The sequence below is a fragment of the Notamacropus eugenii genome, chromosome 4 (genome assembly GCF_028372415.1).
Source record: "Notamacropus eugenii isolate mMacEug1 chromosome 4, mMacEug1.pri_v2, whole genome shotgun sequence".
NCBI classification, from domain to species: Eukaryota; Metazoa; Chordata; class Mammalia; order Diprotodontia; family Macropodidae; genus Notamacropus; species Notamacropus eugenii.
Window position 1 is genome coordinate 443,311,858 of NC_092875.1, and position 18,894 is coordinate 443,330,751.

An 18,894-nucleotide genomic window follows, 5' to 3' on the forward strand; every position below is an offset into this window, starting at 1 on the left:
GAGAAGGAAATGGCAAATGACTTCAGTATCTTTGCCAAGAGAACCTCAACTGGGGTCACAAAGAGTGACACATGACTAACAACATTATTTGCTTATGATAATGTTTAATATAAAATTTTGGAATAATCTCTTTGTTCTCTCTGAAGTAAACTCAGAGAGTGCCTCTTCCTATGTCAGCAAAAGCCAGCCAAGGCCGACTCTACACTCCTTAAGGAGACCTTTAACCTAAGACACTATATCTTGAATAATAAGACTTTCCTTTGATGAATCTTATTATCTATAGACACATACTATGTTATGACTAATGGGACTTTCCTTTGATCTATAGACATATACTATGTTATGGCGTATTAATGATAAAGAAAATATAGACATCTTAGATCATAATTTCTATTGAACATTGTTTACCCTTTCCTATGTCAATTATCTGTTTAAGGGAGAAAGCCTGCCACTTACTAGTGGTGGGGTTTCTTTCCTTATCACCGAGACATATGCTTACCCAGCTTGGAATCTCAAGGCCTGACTAACATTGCTTTGTTAATTGTCCTGTCTTACTGAATTTATGATTTGCTTAATTAGGAGAGTTTCTTTCTCATGGCAAAATGTACTTAAGACAGATGATTTCTGTACTAGATAGTCAGAGTCACCTCTGACTCCATAGCGCTATGTAACTGTTTTCTTTATAGGGAATTGATCAATTAATTAATTAAATCATAAAATGTATGCATTTAGCCATGTTGCCTTTTCTCTAACCAAGTTTTCAGGTCAACACTTATTAAAATACTCTTCCTTGAATGCTGAGTGAAATGAGCAGAACCAGGAGAACATACACAATAACAGCCACAGTGTGCGAGGACTGTTTCTGATAGACTTAGCCTTTCACAGCAATTCAACGAACTAAAACATTCCCAAAGGACTTGAGGCAAAATGCCATCCACATCCAGAGAAAGAACCATGGAATTGGAATGCAGAACGAAGCAGACTATTTTTTCTTGTGTTATGTTTTGGTTTGGTTTGAGTTTTCTCATGGTTTCTCTCATTCTTTTTAATTCTTCTATGCAACATGACTAACGTGAAAATGTGTTTAATAAGAATGTAAATGTAGAAATCGTATAAGATTGCATGCCATCTTGGGGAGGGAGAGGGGAGGGAGAGGGAAGAGAGAAAATTTTAAATTAAGTGATTGCTGAAAACTGAAAACAAATAAATTAGTTAAATTTTTAAAAAGTCTTCCCTTTCCCAACTGCATCTGTGTGCTGACAGATTTTCTACATTTACTTTAATGAAACAATATATTGGAACAGACTGAAAAAAAAACAGGTAATGAGACTCCAGTTATTTTCTATTAAGCCAGAAATTAAAGAGATTTGCAAAATATGTAAAATAATTCCATACTTCTCACTTATTTTAGAAAATGGTTACTTTTTACAAAAATGTTATTTGTATTAACATGCAATACATTTTTTATCTTAAATGGATTAATAAACATTTTGAGATTTTTATCCATTATAATTTCTCACGTAGGTAAATATTTATTGATATATAAACAAAAGTTCTTAATCATTTTTAAGAGTAATAATTGTTGATTCAGTGACTCATTATACCAAGTCCTACTTTTCAGTTGGTACTGGGGGAGGCATCATCCTGATACTTATCAAGTAGCCAAGTCACTTTTCCCCCCCTTCTTGTACCCCTATCTTCAAATGGTCACATTCTTGCTAACCTTGGGAAGGCACCGGGGTGCTAGGGCTGACTTTGACCTATCCGAATTGTCTTAGTCACCTTTAAAAACTAGTCCTACTTTGAAGCCATTGCTGACATTCAGTGGTCAGCTCACTAACTAGATGCTACCTTGATGTGTTTAAAATAAACTCCTTTTCATTATCTTTGTCCTGAGTTTTGCCTCTTTAATCAGGATGAAAGCCCAAATGAATTATTTTCCTTGCAATAGTGTAACATTTTCAAAGTGAAAACTTTGAGAACTTCTGGTCTAGGCAGAAGATAAATGTCAAATACTTGTGCGTTTACATGTTGATTCCTTGTACTAGTCTGTGAGCTCCCTGAAGGCAGGAACCAGTGCATTCATCTGGTTTTTTTCTCTAGCACTTAGAAAGGAACCTGGCATTGAATATGTGTTTAATAAGTTGCTGGGTTGGGGATGAATAATAAATCAATCAAATTTGAAGGCAAAGAAATATTCACAGGAGACAGAGAGTCAATCATATTCCAGTTAAGAAAATACTTGCTGCTCCCCCTGACTTGAAACTTCAGCTCCATCTCTTGCCATATACCTTTGCACAGGTTTCCCCCTTTGCCTGGAATGGACCTTACCTCTGCCTCAGCTTTCTCCAAGACATCTCCCATACCATCTCCTGCGGTATTGTTGTGGTCTGTGAGTGCTAGGAATCCTGAAATGCAACTGTACAGGGCTGAGGTCTGTCTCAAAAGAATTTGACCACTCAAGCCTTCTTTCAGTCCAAGTAGTGATGATGAGGTTCAGACTCTGGGAGCCTCCTTGAGCTCCCCTTGAATCTTCCCACTTAATCTGGTCTTTCTTACTCAAATCTAATTTTCCCTTTTGTTCTGGCAGTCTCAGGAAGCCTAAGGGCTTTTCATTATCATTCTACTCAGGTGTCTGTTGCACCCCCCCACCTTTGATCCCATCAAAACCCTATTCCCCAGGCTGCCGACCACTCCCATCAAGATCTGTATCCATTCTCATACAGCCCCTATCAAGATCTCTGGATTGCCCCACCTGCTTCCCACCCGAACCCTCCATAGTTTGATATCTCCTGATAGCCTCCAGCTGTTTCCAGCCTTTGACCCTCCTTGGATTCCCTCCTTGGACTTCTCCTCAAGACCCTTCCTAAATCCCTCCTCCCATCACCCTGGACTACCAGACCACCACCCCCAGATCCCTCCTATACTCTTTCCTGTATTTAAGTTCCATCTTGTCTCCATGAAGGCACTCAGATTCAATCCAGCTCAGACTCTGTCTAGCTGGGATTCTATCTGGCCCGCTTGTGAATACGAGTGTTACAAATGCTTAGGTTCCTTAAGAGGCAACCCAATTTGGCGAATCTTTAATAAATTTTGTTTTCTTTGACTTTAAGAAGGCTTGAGTCGAATTCATTCGAGCACAATCCAGACTGTCGGTATTTTGGGGTCCACGAGCACCCCTCAACCTCGTCAGTGAGTCTATTGTAACACCAATAGAAGCAGGCCAGACTCCTCGTGGGTCTGTACTAGTTGTGATGCCAATACTAGGGGACCAGATTCTTAAGAAATCTGCACATTTGATGAGGATAAAATGGATACTTTTATACAGAAGACTGTGGGAAAATCTGGATGGGATCTACGAGTGGCAAGTAGCCTGGGGTGGGCAAGAGGTAATAGGGAAAGGGGTCTAGATGAGATTAAGGAGTGTCAAGTAAGCTAATTAAGTAATCAAGGTGGGCTGGCGTGGGCCAGATGCCTTGGGCAGAAGACTAGTGATCTGGGCTACTGAAATGTATAGGAAATTTCAGGCACTGGGTTGCTTTCAAAGAAATGGTATTTTCTTTTAGGGGTTCAGATCTCACCCCCATCAGTATCTCCTTTGTATTTGTTTTCTCCTCCTCAGATCAATCTTTCTCTCTTCCTTCCTCTCTCAGTTTTGCCTTTGTACCTCGGCATCTAGGACAGTTCCTTGAATATCACAAGCATTTAAGAAGTGCTTATTAGATTGCACAGCATTGAACTGCATGAAGAAATAGCCAAACCAAGAAATCTTACGGTGAAAACCAATAGTGACCGTGTTACTCAAAGTATTTTCCTTGTTAGGAGAAGCAATGAAATCTCTTTAATTTCCAAGTGAACTGCAACTGACCAGCAATGAAGGTGAGCCTGCTGCTGCCAAAGCAGAAACATGACAGACTTGATTCAGGCAGATAAGGGACTGGTCAATGAGCCCAGTCCTTATAAGCACGTTAGGCAAGCTCATATGGAGGAGATGAGGATGCTTACTTCTAGAAAGGTGTGATGACACGGAGTTGATGTGCTCCATAACTCAATTTACAGCGCACATATTCTGATTCCCTTCTGGCCATGAGGTGATGAAGAGACAGATGGGCTGTGTAACCAGAACTGGGTTTACTCAGATGACACTTACCAGTCAAAGTGAGGATGGTCTTCTGTATGTGTTCCTGTGAAAAGGCAAAAAAGTCTGAAAGACCTCAGTGGGGAGAGAAGTCTCAGTCCGTTAGCTTCCCAACAGGACCACTGCAATGTGGTCGGTTGAGTGCATGGTGCAGTCACTGCTCTGTCATATCTATTCTTTCCTGCTTTTAGGTGAAGGAGATTGGAGGTGACTATGACCTTGTAATGTCAAATGGTCAAGAGAGATGGAGCCATCAAAATTCTAGAATCTGGAGCTCCAGCTAGGACTCGTTAGAAGCCAGAAGGTGATGATGTCCTGAGCATCCAGCCCAGCAATAGAAGAGATTCAAACTCAGCCATCCATTGGCCATGCTGTTTTTGGAAGTGAAGCTGGTGAGGTCAGTACTATTTAGAAACCACATTAAATCTTAGTCTACTCTCCTCTGGGACTGAGGTGGTATAGTAGAGAGTATGCTTCCAAGTATTGGGAGGTGGGGGAAATATTTATACTTCCTGCTATATCTTCTCAGTAAAAGCTAATTGATGGTAATTGGCTAAATGGAAGTGGGACACTAATCACTTATGGACTAACATTAGGAGGAACATACCAGAATGGGGGTTCAAGCCAATAGCATCAGAGAATGACCTCTTCCCCTTCCCCCCATATATACATTCCCTCAAGGTTACCCTTAGAATAAATCAGAGTATCACTACATTGGCCAATGCTAAACTGTCCATAGCGTCACTCCCTGGGAAACTCTGGGACCCCTACCCTGTTCTGACCACCAATTTCTAATCATCCTTTACTCCCAAGGTAAACTGGGAATCTCTGCTATGGATAGCCATTTTTCACCACCCCTGTTCCTGGACAGAGATAGCTCCAAGGACACTTCTGAAACCCCTTCCTTCCTACAGTTTGGCTATTCAGATGGCCCTACAAGTGACCCCAGTTTGTGGTATGGTCAGCGACCTGCCTCTGTTGGCTAGAAGTGGCTTACGCCAATCCTGTGGTTTTCTAAGAAAGTACTAACACCCTGCAATAAATCACTTGTGAACAGCTGTTCCATCTAACGTCCTAGCCACCTTCCCTCCCCCACTTCTGCATGTATATAACCCGTGTTTGTAACTCACCTCACCAAACTTCCTGTCTGAGTAAGACATTGCGCTGTTCTGGATGGCAATTTCTTGACTCAGAATATCGCCTTCCTTGCCTTCACATTGTTGCATTCCATGCCCCAAATCTAATCACTCTTGCTAACATGTGGGGTGACTCCCTGGCTCACTCCTGTACTTTGAGCCTTAATGAGCCCATAGTATACTCAGTAGCTTATTCTACCTCTCAATTTCTTTTTCTCTCCAAAGAGCAGCTGTATTTGATCTTATCATCACTTTTCTCTTGAGAGACATAATGCTATACTGGAAGCCATAGTAGCCTTGGGGCCAACAACTTCTGAAATAGGCTAGCTGTGTGATCCTGGGCAAATCGCTTAACCTTTATTAGCCTCCATTTCCTCAAGTGTAAAATGAGGATAATAAGAGCACCTCCCTCCCAAGGATGTTGTGAGGATCAAGTGAGATAATATTTGCAAAAAGCATTTAAGCACAGGTGCTGGTACATAGCAGGCATTTAATATTTATTCTTCACCCCTATCATTTTGTCTCAAGACTTATTGCTTCCCATCTTCAGACCAGTCTCTTTATTTCCCCTAGTCTCCCACTCTTCTTTCTCCATTTTGGCCACCAGTGGTGAGGTCTTTTGTAGCCTGCAGTCATCTGTTTAAACTATCCTTAATTTCCACATTTTGCATAGAACTTCCCTTTCTTCTAACCAGTCTGACCCTTCCATGCATCTCAGCAGCATGGCGGTGGTGTTGTTTGTCCTTTGCTTTCAAAGGGGACCAATGACATCATGGGGTAATGTCTTGACTTGTGGGTGACCGGATTTAAGTGAGGCAGAGCTGCACAAAGTCATCAGCCTCACTCTCTCTCTTCCAGTCATCAAAGTCCAGTGACAAGACAAAAGTCAAGATGACTGGTGATGGTCTGGGTTGCAGTGGAAGACTTTGGTGTCTTCTATGTCCCACCAAGCTCTAAGCACTCAAACTGAGACTTGTTAGAAATCTTAGCTTGAAAAGACCAAGGTCCCCCATGGCATTCTGGACCATCTCTAGTTGTCCTGATCTATATCTGACCACTGGACCCAGATGGCTCCAGGGGAGAATATGAAGCTGGTGACTTTACACAGCTCTCCCTTCCTTAAATCACTTGTAAGTCATGGCATCATCTTCCTGATGTCATGGTCCTCTTCAAGAAACAAAGGACAAACCACAAGTACTCCACAACACCTACTTCATCTACTCATTCCATTGGGGGAAGTCTTCACATGCTTGGGGTAGACACTCCCCTAACTCATAAAGGGTTTGAAGCCCATCAGTTACCCTCGACCTAGTTTAGTCATCTGATGGTTTACTGGGATATGGCCACTGGGCATACTACAGTTTCTCAGAGCCACAGGGAGAGCTGGATGACAGATGGACACCAAAGGTGGATGAGCAGTCCTGAAATGGGATCAGCAGGTCCTCCCGCCAGAGGTGCTAGGCTTTCCTAAGTACCCCATTCATCCCAACAGCATGGTACCTTTTTCTGTTCTTACCACAGGGTAAAGCACAGCAGATGAAAGTCTGGGCCTGGTGAGTTTTCGGTGATGGCCTTAACTTACAGTTCATTTACAAGTTGCCGTAATTGTGCCATCAGAAGATAGTCCGGACACACAGCTTCTTACCTGTTTTCTGCTGTGACAGGGGTCAGTAGCAGTTTTGAAAGTATAAACAAAGAAATCAATCAGGCCACCAGAGTGTGATTGGCCAACCTTGACCAAGCTCTGAATTGTGAACTCCTTGTTCATTTACCTTAACGGTGTGTTGACAGCCTGCTGTTTTTCTTAGATATGAACATGGGAAACAGGCTAGTATATACTATCCTCAGAGGTCATCAATTATTTATTTCATGCTTAGAATATTTTGTCCTAGAGATGAAGAGACTCCTAGTAGACAAACATCTGGCACACTTCCTAAAACTTAATGTTCAATTTAGGGTACTTGACCTGTATTTCAAGTCAACAATCCAAGGAAATTCAACAAGTATGTGCTAAGTGGACATTCCAGGATGATGTCAAACGGATATGAAATAAACATGGAGAGAAGAGGGAGCTCTTCACTGAGGGCATGGATTTTAGGGGGTGCTGTGGGAGGCCTGAGGAGAGAGAAAAGGTTTTGAACAGTCAGTGGGGCGAATGGAATAGAGAATCAATGAGAGAGAAGAAGGATTACCCTGCAGTTATGAGGTTCCAATTGAGATCAGATAACATAAACTCATCGTGGATACAATCAGCATGGTTTCGGGACAGGTTTGCCAAGGAATTGAGCTTGGGAAAGGAGGGGAATATAGCCAGATAGCAGTAATGACCTGGTAAAGGACTGAAGGTTAAAGAAACTGGTATCTGGGGAGAACAAAGAAAAGGATGATGGGTCAAAAAGCATAAGGAAAGATGAAATAATACGAAATTACAATCAGATAATGGAATTCTGACATTCATAAACAAGAAATACTTGTGGGTGGTAGCAAGGTAAAGGGCATGGGCATCTCTGTGTATGGTTGAGCTAAAGTGGAGGAGTAGATCAAGGGAACTGAGTGGACTGAAGAACTGGGAAGTTAGAATACTTGAAGGAACATCAACATGTAAGTTGAGGTTCCCTAGGATGAGAGCAGGGGTTGGGGTGAATTCACTGACAACAGAAGGAGAGAAAGTTCCTCAAGATGGCAGAGGGAGCAGAAGTGTCCAGTTCTCTTGCAGCTATTCCAGCAAAGGTTAAAAAGGGCACTACATTAAAAAATGATTAAGAAAGTTAAGGAGAAAATACAGGAAGTATTTAGCCAGCCCAAGTGAGGGGAATGGGTTAGGGGGAAGAGGCAGAAGCCTGCAAGCACTAGGAAAGGGATCCAGCCAGAAAAGTGCAGTGGATACAGTAGCCTCACAGTTCCAACAAAGGGGGCAATTCAAAGAAGCCTAGAGCCTGAAGGTGTGTGTGTACCTGGGGCAGAAGAATCTGGTCAGGAATTCCTGGATCCTAAAGCTGTGTTACTCTGAGCCCTCAGTGTGGCTTGGGAGAGGTTACTGAGTGATGGTGATACAGGGAGATTCTGGAAGAAGTAGGGAGCAAAGAGTAGTGAGTAAGAGGATGAGAAAGAAAGTATAGACAGGAAGGATTGACAGGAAACAGTGTCAGGAGGGGACCAGGTCTCAGTGAGTGTCAGATGTAGGAGTGAGAAAAGATAAGGTTTAAGATGAAAGGAAGTTGGTTAACTATGCACCAAGCATTACAGAAGGCACAACAGAACGGTCTAGCAGATATGGGATGATGGTAGAGCCATCAAAGAAAGGAAGAAGAAAGGTGTGGAATCAAAAAAACCAGAAGAGGTGCTGGTTTTACTCAGAAGGGCCACTTTTCATTAGATCCTGGAACAAAGAAGAAGCTGCCAAGTTCATTTGAGGCTACTGGTCACAAACATAGGCTTATAATGTTAAAAACAAGAACACTAAACAAAAAAACATGCTTCTTCCAGCAAATACAAAACAGTAAACTAAATTCCTAAACCTTCTCCTAGATCTTTAAGAACCCCAAACCACCTCTCTTAGCAGATCTTGTCTCCTTTCTTACACTAAAAAAAAAATTCCATTTATTCGCAGAATGTAGCAGATCATGTTTGTGTGTGGGGATGTTTGTGTATTATGTTTTGATTTGGTATATGATTTCCTCCATTTATTTTAGTTCGTCTACATAGCATGACTATAGTGAAAATGTATTCAATAGGAAAGTATATGTAGAACCTATACAGAACTGTATGCCGTCTTGGGGAGGGAGGGAGGTAATGGGGGGTAGTTGTGGGGGGGTTAAAATCTTAATTTTATGGTAGTGATTGTAGAACATTAAAAAAAAAATTCCCATGTACTATGAATTTTCTCCTCTCTTGTTAACCCATGTATTATGAGTTTTCTCCTCTTTCCTTTTCTGTATCTCAAAACGTCTTTACTCCTCAACTTTCTTCCTTTGCCCCCATCTCAGAGGATGAGGTATGTGGTCCACTCTCTCTTGTTTGGGACACCACTCTCAACTGGTTCTCCCTCTGCCTATCTGACGATGCTTTCCCTGCCTCCTTTGCTGGATCTTCTTCCAGATCATGCCAACTTGTAGGGGTCCCACAGGGTTTTCTCCTGGGACCTCTTCTCTGTACATACTACTACAATTGGTGATCTCATTAGCTCCCACAAATTTAATAACTATCTCTATGCTAATTCTCAAATCTACCTATCCCATCCCAACCTCTCTTGTTCAGTCATTCAGTTGTTCAGTTGTGTCTGATTCTTCATGACCCTGTGGATCATACTCTTTGTGAGATTTTCTTGGCAAAGATACTGGACTGGTTTGTCACTTCCTTCTTCAGTGGATTAAGGTAAATGGAGGTTAAGTGACTTGACCAGGGTCACACAGCTAGTAAGTGTCTAAGGCCTGATTCGAAGTCAGGTCTTCCTGACTCCAGGTACAACACTATCCACTAAGCCACCTAGCTGCCACTCTGATAACCTCCAAGCTTGCATCTCCAGCTGCCTTTCAGATATCTCAAACTGGATGTCCAATAGATAGCTTTAAACATGTCCAAAAAGGAACTCATTATCTTGCTCCCTTAGCATTCCCCCCACTTTACTATTACTGTAGAAGGCAATGAAATCCTTCCCAACCTTCCAGACACATTAGCAGGGAGTCACCCTCTATTCACTATCTCACACACCACATTGCCAAGGCTTAACAATTTCACCTTTGTAACGTCTCTCAGATATACCCCATTCTCACCTGTGACACTGAAAGTTCTCTAATATAATAGGCTCTTTCTACCTCATGCCTGGAGTATTGCTATAGCCTGAAAGTGGTCCTTCCCTCCTCATGTCTCTGCCCAATCCAATTCAGCCTTCAGTCAATCACCAAAGTGGTTTTCCTAAAGCTCTGCTCCAACCATGACTCCTCCCTGCTCAATAAATCTCAGTGGCCCCTTGTCATCTTAAGGATAAAGTGAAAAAATGAGAAAAAAAAACAACCCTGCTTGGTATTCAAAGCCCTTCATAACCTAGTCCCTTCCTACTTTTCTAGCGTTCTTACACCTTACTCTCTACCTTGTGCTTTATGACCCGGTGACACCAGCGTCCTTGCTACTTCATCCCTTGTTTCTCAGTATTTTCTCCAGTTGTCTCTAATGCCTGGAATGTTCTTCAACTCTGCTGACTTCCCTGGCTTCCTTTAAGTCCCAACTAAAATCTCATCTTCTACAGAGAAGCCTGTCTCAACCCTTCTTAATTCTAGTAACTTCCCTCTATTATTTCCTATTTATCTTTTATGTGGCTTATTTGTATATATTTGCTCATTGTCTCCCCCATTAGATTGTGAGCTCCTTGAGGGCAGAGCCTGTTTTTTGCCTCTTTTTTTTTATCTTAGCACTTTGCAGAGTGCCTAGAACACGGTAGGTATTTAATGTTTGATTCACTGATTCTCTTTGTCCAGGCTACTTGTACCCTTAAGCCCATCAATTCCCATCTCCTCTAAGAACTTGACCTATCAATTACTCTTTCTCTTATGTTGAATATCTCCCTATATACTAGTTCCCTTCTACTTAAATATCTCTTTATATCTGTTATCCCCTTCCCACAAACAGGTTCATGCTTCTCCCATCCTTAAAAATCCTGAACTTGACCCTGCCATCCCCATCCAATATTTCTCTTCCCTTCCACAAACTCTAGTTTCCTCCACTGCCTTACCACTTTTTCACTCCTTAACCCTTCTAATCTGCTCTTCTGACCTCTCTTCTCTCAAAATGTACTGATTGTCTCAACTGCAAAGTCTGAGGACTTTATCCTCAACATTTCTGCTTTCTCAAGATTTCTCAACAATCTTAACAGTTCAACTTTGGACTAGTAGGTCCCTTCTGTATATTCTCTCCTTTGGTGGTTTCCATGACAACACTGGTTTTCTTTCTATTTCTCTGACCACAAATTCTCAGTCTCCTTTCTCCCCAAGGCTATATTCTCCCTTTCCTCTCTAGGTTCTTCCTTTCTCATTACCCTCTCTCTCTTCATGATCTTATAATCTTTATGGTTTAAATGATCACCTCAATGCAGATGAATCCCAAAGGTATACACCAGGGATGGGGAACCTGCAGCCTGAGGACACATGACTGAATCAAAATTTCACAATATTCAAAGACCCACACTTGAAGACCTAGAGGGTCACATGTAACCTTGAGGATTTGTTCCCCATCCATGGTATACACACATATATACATATGTACACACACACACATATATATATACACATACACAAACCCATACCCACACATACACTCCCCTGTTCTTTCTTCTGAATAACACTCCTGTACCTTCTATTACCTGATGGACAATGGAAAGAACTGGATTTGGAGTCAGATGATCTGGGTTCTGATTCTTTCTACAATACTTGGGACCAGTGTGATCTTAGACAAGTCCCTTAAGTTTTCTGGTCTCAACATCCTCATCTGTAAAATGAGGGAGATAACTTGGAAGCTCTTTAAGGTGCCTTCCAGCTACAAATCCATGACCCTACTGATGCTTCTAACTCATTATGTCCAAACCCCAGCTCACCATCTTCCCAGGTGGACTCACCCTTCCATCCAAACTTCTCTCTTTCTGTTGAGATCACCATTGTCACTCCAGTTTCCCTGATTAGTGGTTCTCAAGTCACCTTTGAATCTTCCCTTCCTCTTCTTCCTTGTCTCTCTATGTCCAATCGATTGCCAAATGCTATCAATTCCATCCTCACCTTTCTCCTCTACTGATGGTTGCTGTCTTAGCTTAAACCTTACTTTCCTCATGCTTCTACTGCAATATCCTGCCTGCCCCCTCACACAACAGCCAATAACTCACCACAACTAAGTACAGTCATGATAGCCAGGGTGGGTTTTTGGGGGGGGGGGGAGGGTGTTCCTGGAAATATGATCTTGTAGATATAGGGAATTCCCTGTAAGAAAGCCTCTCTCTACCAGTGTAGATCAGCAACTGTTCTGCAACTTAGCATCTTTGAGAGTAGCTTGGGGCATGGGGCTATTATGTGGATTACCATTCATGTGGCCCGTATGTGTCAGAAATGGGTCCAAATTTAGATCTACTTGACTTCAAGGTCCACTCTCTCTCCACTACACCACGTAGCTTCTCTAACCATGTCATTTTTCTACTCCAAAATATTTGGTGGTTCTCTATTGCCTCTAGGTTAAAATACAGACTTCTCTAACTTGACACTGAATACACACCACAATGTTACTTGAACCTGCTTTCCCAGACATCCCAAGTACCGGCCAAATTGTACCACCAGCTAGCTAGTCTCCCAACTTGATGTCTCATCTCCCATTTCTGTGCTTTAATGCAAACTGTTCCTCATGGCTAGAAAACACTCTTTGCTCATTTCCATTTCCTTATACATTTTTTTCAAAGCACAACATAATCTCCTCCAAAGCCTGTCCTAGTCCCTCACCCCTAACTCAGCTGTTAGTCCTCTCTCCTTCTTGGAATTTTCCCAAGGGCACTTAGTCTGAGCTTTCCTTTACAACTTTCATTATCCAATTGGTATTATACTTCTTCCATTCTAACTCTTCTAGCTATAAAGACCATGCTTCTATAGCCCTAAATCCTGTGCTTTTCTTTAAAAAAAAAAACAAAAACAAACCTACCTCAGTCCTGACTCTGGAAAGAAGTTCGTATTTGTGTCTGGTTTTAAAACAACAAAAATAAAAACAGAAAAACAAAAAACCCAACAACTGTGTAGCTCCACCTTTGATAAAGTTATTGTGATACTCACAGGGAATATCACAACTTCACAGCCACATTGCTAATACCACCACCATCATTCACCTTGTCTGCTGCTGTTCAGCATACACAGATGGTTCAGGCAACACAACTAAACTTTACTATGAGGGGTTTTTGAGTTATAAGAACTATCATATTTGACATATAAAAGTACACTTCATGCTACTTATTTAGTTTTGCACTGACTTAAACACTAAAGAATTACTTCCAGGTATTTCCAACCAGCCCTCTTTTTTGGACCAATTCAATTCAATTCCACACAACTAAACACCTCACCAAACAAGGCACAGAGTAGGAACTTTAAAGATGAAATAGAATGTTTAACACGGAGTTAAATAATCTTCAGACCTGTTGCCTGAAAGTCATCACCAGAAAGTCAAATGGGTCCAATATATATGCAAATAGGTGAGGAGACATTGGCATAAATGACTATCATATGAGCTATACAGAGGATGAGATGGTCTAAACTACGATTGTTGTTGCGTTTGTCCTTCATTTTTGAAGAGGACCATGGCATCAAGATGATGACATGACTTGCCGTTGACTTTGATTTGAGTGAGGGAGGGCCGTGCAAGGTCACCAACCTGACCTTCTCCTCCAGAGCCATCTGGATCCAGTGGCCTGATATTCATCAGGATGACTGGAGATGACCCAGGATGTACTGGGAGACCCTGGTCCTTTCAGGCTAAGGTCTTACAGCATTCTCACTTTGAGTGGGATACACCCATTCAATGAATAGGCTTCTTTAAGTAGTTGCTCAAAAATACTAAATAAAATGCTAAACTAGGATGCAAACAAGCAGCAATGAGAGGCGTTCCCATGTTTACCACTTGTATCTAAAATAAACGTCAGAACAACTCTGAAAGACTTAGACCTCTGATCAATGAAATGAACAGTGGTCTCATGAGAAAATGGGCTGTCCACCTCCTGTCAGAGAGATGAAAGACTCCAAATACAGACGAAGACATTTTTTTTAACATGATCAATGGGGGAATTTGTTTTTCTTGATATACATGTTTATAACAAGTTTTTTTTTCCCTCTCTTTTCTAACTTGGGAAAAGAAGGATGGGATGGAGAGAAAGCACATTGTCATTGACTGAAAAATTTAAAAATAACATAAAGGTCAGTAAGCATGAACACACTGTTCATCTCGGCTTCCAAACCACCAAGGTAAAATAACAGAGTATGTATAGCCAATTAATTTTTTTTTAAAAAAAGTTTATTTGTTACAAAATGTTAAATACTGAAGCTAAAAACATATAAATTCAATCCAGGCTATATTAAAAGACAAACATACCCTCCTGTTTGTGAAATTGTTAAAAGTTGAAATTCAATGCATGCCTTAATGAAATAAAAATAACTCTTTTAAAAAACATTTTAAGCTAATATACTATGAGTTCAGTGTGTATGTATTCAGCTACAACTGAAATATTAAATCTGACCTGGAAGGTAAAGTTACTGCATTCTTTGAACATCTTCCAATATGAATACAAAATCACCCTGCTGGTTAGGATCAAGTATCTTATGCTGATGTATTCAGATGCTATCACTAAAAATTCTGTATTTCAAGTTTAATCTCTTTACTGTATGAACACAATGTAGTTAGGAGTGCACAAAGAGTTAAACAGAATGGGCCTGGACCAGAAAGAAAAGACCTCGGTCTTACTGTATACAGTATTCTCTAATTAAAATGGTTGTTAAATATATCCTAAAAGAAGCAGAGATTAGCTCAAAGCACCTATTTAACTAGATAACTCTGTCATACACACAAACACATGCATACATGTACACAAACACACAAGCTAGAACTTACTTTGAATAACACTCATTTCCTTCAAGATATTTTACAGGCATTTTCAAATACATTTTCTTGTGCTTTATTCCCAACTTTTTAAGAACTTCCAAAATTTTCATCTGAAACAGTCCAAAGGGATTTGAAGCTTATAACTAATTAAAAACTGAACTGGTTACTGATATGATGGGCTCCAGAGCATATCACAGTTAGATTTGTGAATCATAGCCAAACAAGGGAGTGGTACAGCATTTTCATAATAAAACCCATGCTCAACACCAATAATTCACTTCCAAGTCCAACTTTCTGCTCAAGACCAAACACAAATTAAATAGATATTTCTGTTCAATTTAAATAATAAGATTTTCCAGGAACAATTTTATTTTGTCTATTAACTAACATACACAATTTTTATTGTCTTCAGTTTAAAGCCATTGACTTAGAATTTAAAATGAAGACATTTCTATGAGGGAGAAGGAAATGCTTACGAAGAATGAAATGTTGCTTTTGCCTAAAAACATCTATAATCTACATTTCTAAATTAATCCTTGCCAAACAGAATTTATCATTGGTGGATTAACTCATGGAATTTCAATGAAAAAATGACCCCAAAAGGAGTCCCCATCATTTCCCCAAGCCACCCAACTGAGATCCAGTTTGCTGGTTATCTAACTGGGTTATCTAACTATCTGCTGGGAAATTGTACATCCTAGGCATCCAAAGGATAGATTTTTGCCATTTTGCTAAATGTTATACTCAAATTTTCCTTGACAAGTGTTCAAAGGTCTCTTCTTGATTTATAGAGGAGAAAGTTAAAAGAAAGATTGTAGGAGATAGAAAAGAAATGTGCCCACCCATATAAAGCAATCGGGATCTTTTCAAACTTGTGAGTTTTACCAACACATCTATTGATACATTTAATGTAGAAGTGAAACAGCCCTTCCTCCCTTCTCCCTCCCTCCCTCCTACTGCTAGTTTCAGTGGATGTGGGTCCTAAGACTTTCCTGTGACTTGCATTCCTTTCTTGGAACTATTTGTTTTTTTCTGAATAGTCTTGTGAAAGAGTCTTACTAGTACTCTCCAGAGTCATTTCAAGTCAGCCCCACAATCTTGTCTAGGTTTTTTTTAAACAAGGATTCTAATCACCAGAGCCCTAGTGCTGATCTACACATAGATAAGGGCCCTGTCATATCTCAAGCTTAGAAAATTATTTACAATCTTTAAAAATCCCTTGAGTGTTTATAGTGAAAACATTAGGAAGTACCTTTGCCTGTAAATGTCTTTAACCCCTTTACCTTCCTAGTATCGTTCTGATCAATATCACACATGTGGCCATATAACATATTGTCATTTGCACACACAAAAAATTTGAAGTAAAACTTTGACAGGTCATTGTACTCTCATACTTACCTGTCAAAGGTAGGCCTGGACTGCTCTGGCAGAGCAGGACCCTGGAAGGTGGCACCTTACCAAAAGTCAAGTAATTCTCCTATCATGCAAACTTCCCTCCAGCATGCCCCCTTCCTTTCCTTTAGTATCACTGCAGTGATTCTTCAGACAAAGGGAATATTTGAGCAAAAGACAGTGCTACATTCCCTGCTCCATCAGGAATCTAGTTGGAAGCACCAGAGGCCCAAAGAGATGGTGAAGGGGTTGGAGAAAAGTTGGGTAGCTGAGAAGAAAATCCCAGAAGATCACTTCAAGGAGATCACTTGACACAAACGTAAATATAAGTGGCATTTTACTTCCAAAATCTCAGTATACGTGTACCCTCCTGGGGCAGCTCTTAGGGCAGCCCCAAATCTGGAAGGTGGCAGAGGTTCATGAAATTCACCACTATGGAGAGAGCCACAAAGATTTTCTCAACGTCCCCTACTTTAATATGACCATTAGATATAATGGAATTCATGTTTACTAATACTAGGCCATTGGTTTTACAAAAACTAAATTAAACATTTCTTACCCAGTTCACAATATTATGGAAGCAACAGAGCGTTTTAAAAGAAGTAGCTGCACAGCAGCTTTCTAGGCTGAGATAAAACCTTATTCTAGCCTACAGTGTATTTGGATCCCTTTTAAGATTACAGGAGTAGTTATCTCAAGAGAACTAGCAAGCTCACACTGTACCATATGGTTGTCTGCTGAACATATGGGTATTAATTTCTACCCACAGATCTTCTAGTCTTCACAGTCAAACAGAAATACAATCTTCGAGTTACATTACTATGCAACGACATTTCCGGGAGTGAACATACTTCCTGTATTCTGCAAGTTGTTTCAAATATAAGTTGGATGGCCATCTGTGCATCTCAACAAAACTGCGTTCTTCCGCTAAAATTTTTTGGGGAGGAAACAGTATTAGATATAAAATATTTTAACAAAAAAACCTACATGCAACCAAAGATTCCAAAAATTCCTTTCAAACATGTTTTAAATATTATTCCTTCAAGTCTGCCTTAGTTTGTACAAGTTCTAAGTCTATTGAAATTTTTATTTAATGCTGCTAACAGGCTACAATAAAGAGCAACTCTGCCATGCAATATTTTTCAGTTTATAAAGCTTTTTTCTACACAGCAAATCTATGAGTTATGCCATGTCAATATTACTGCACCATTTTACAACGGGGGCAATCATGAGGCTCTAAGACATTAAATGGATTGGCCAGCAAGTGGTACAGGTAAGATTCAAACCCAGAGCTTTTGATTGCAAGTCAAGCCTTCTAACACACACACACATATTATGTAACAAATACCCCAGTCATAAAGAATGCCCTTCTTGGAAAACACTTTCCAGATATAAAGAAGGAGGAATGGAGAAATTCTAGAATACCCTGGAGATAATAAAAACTGGGCAAGTGAAAATTGTTTCCTGGCTAACTCTGCACCACTAACAAGAAATTTCAAAAGAAAGAAATACAACAGTGCTTGGTAGGGGAGCTTAATCTTGCCTTTGGTTCTTTGTGCTCTTTTGTGGGCTTTTGGTGACATTTAATGTTGCTAGCCAGCCCTTAGGAAAAAAAAAAGGGGGAGAAAATGGCTGATGAGCCTCTCACTACAGAAAAGCGACCTGTGAAGGCTTTTTGACACTCAAAAGCATCTGGGACTAGAGAAGCAAGAGGAAGGAAGCCACGAAAGGGCAAATGGTAAAGTACAAAAGCCATTTATGCACAGCATAAAGACAGTGTAATAAGGTCATATAGAGTCCAAGGGAATCACCAAGGACTGCTGAGGGGTTCCTGTATTTCAAAGAACAGTGCTTTACCCTCAAGAATTGAATCTGTGTAATAATAACAGGTTTCTATTGGAAATGTAGATCCAGGGCGAGTTGTTAAAAGATTTTACCTTCTCTTATCTAACCTACTAAAACTGGAAACCTAGGTAAGAGAAGGCTGTCTTCATTTGGCCCCACTTAAGTTTGCCAAATTTTTCATGTGTTGAAACCTATTTAGTAGCAGCACGTAAGCTGAAGGAAGGGGAGAGTACACAAACACAATCTGAGCAAGACCCAACAGCAGTGACACCCTCCATGTGGACCACCTCTGCAAAGCCCCAGGAAATAGACCAAAAGGGACCCAAGTGGCTAGGCTGCACTTACAGAGTTAGTTCACAGGGAACTTTCTGGGATATTCCCTCACCCTCCACACCCACTTCCTGTATAGGACTTGGCAGAGCTAGGATTTAGAATTTAGGTCTCCCGATTTCTAGCCTAGAGCTCTTTATTCTAAAGGCAAATAAAATGGTAGGGGACAAGGAAGTCAACAAGTCTTTATTAAGTGCCTTCTATGTGCTGAGCACTGTGCTAAGGAAGAAGTAAAGGAACTAGTAGAACAAAGGTACGAAAAACATCTGAGAAAGGAATAGAGAAGTAACAAAAGGCAGGGGAGGGGGTAAATGGACTGCACTTCAGCTGTGGGTAACTTTTATCTGGATTTGAGAATTCTACTTAATCAGAATTTTAAAAGATGAATTTCACAGGCTCAAAGCTGTAGAGCCTTTGGGATCCAGAGGTCATCCAATCCAAGCC

At 40.6% G+C, this 18,894-nt stretch overlaps 1 protein-coding gene across 6 annotated transcripts in view; it reads right to left on the reverse strand.

Moving 5' to 3' along the window:
• Positions 1-674: 674 nt before the first annotated feature.
• The window catches only part of RHOBTB3 (Rho related BTB domain containing 3), a 143,663-nt gene continuing 125,443 nt past the window's right edge, over positions 675-18,894 (reverse strand). For 4 of the 6 annotated variants that reach the window (XM_072606069.1, XM_072606068.1, XM_072606072.1 and 1 more), the window contains one exon: positions 14,370-17,202. In XM_072606069.1, the coding sequence (XP_072462170.1) occupies positions 17,087-17,202 (116 nt within the window). In that variant the 3' untranslated portion in view covers positions 14,370-17,086. Of the gene's footprint in view, positions 4,185-14,369; positions 17,203-18,894 lie in introns of those variants that run through there. The other 2 variants (XM_072606071.1, XM_072606070.1) reach the window with 2 other exon arrangements.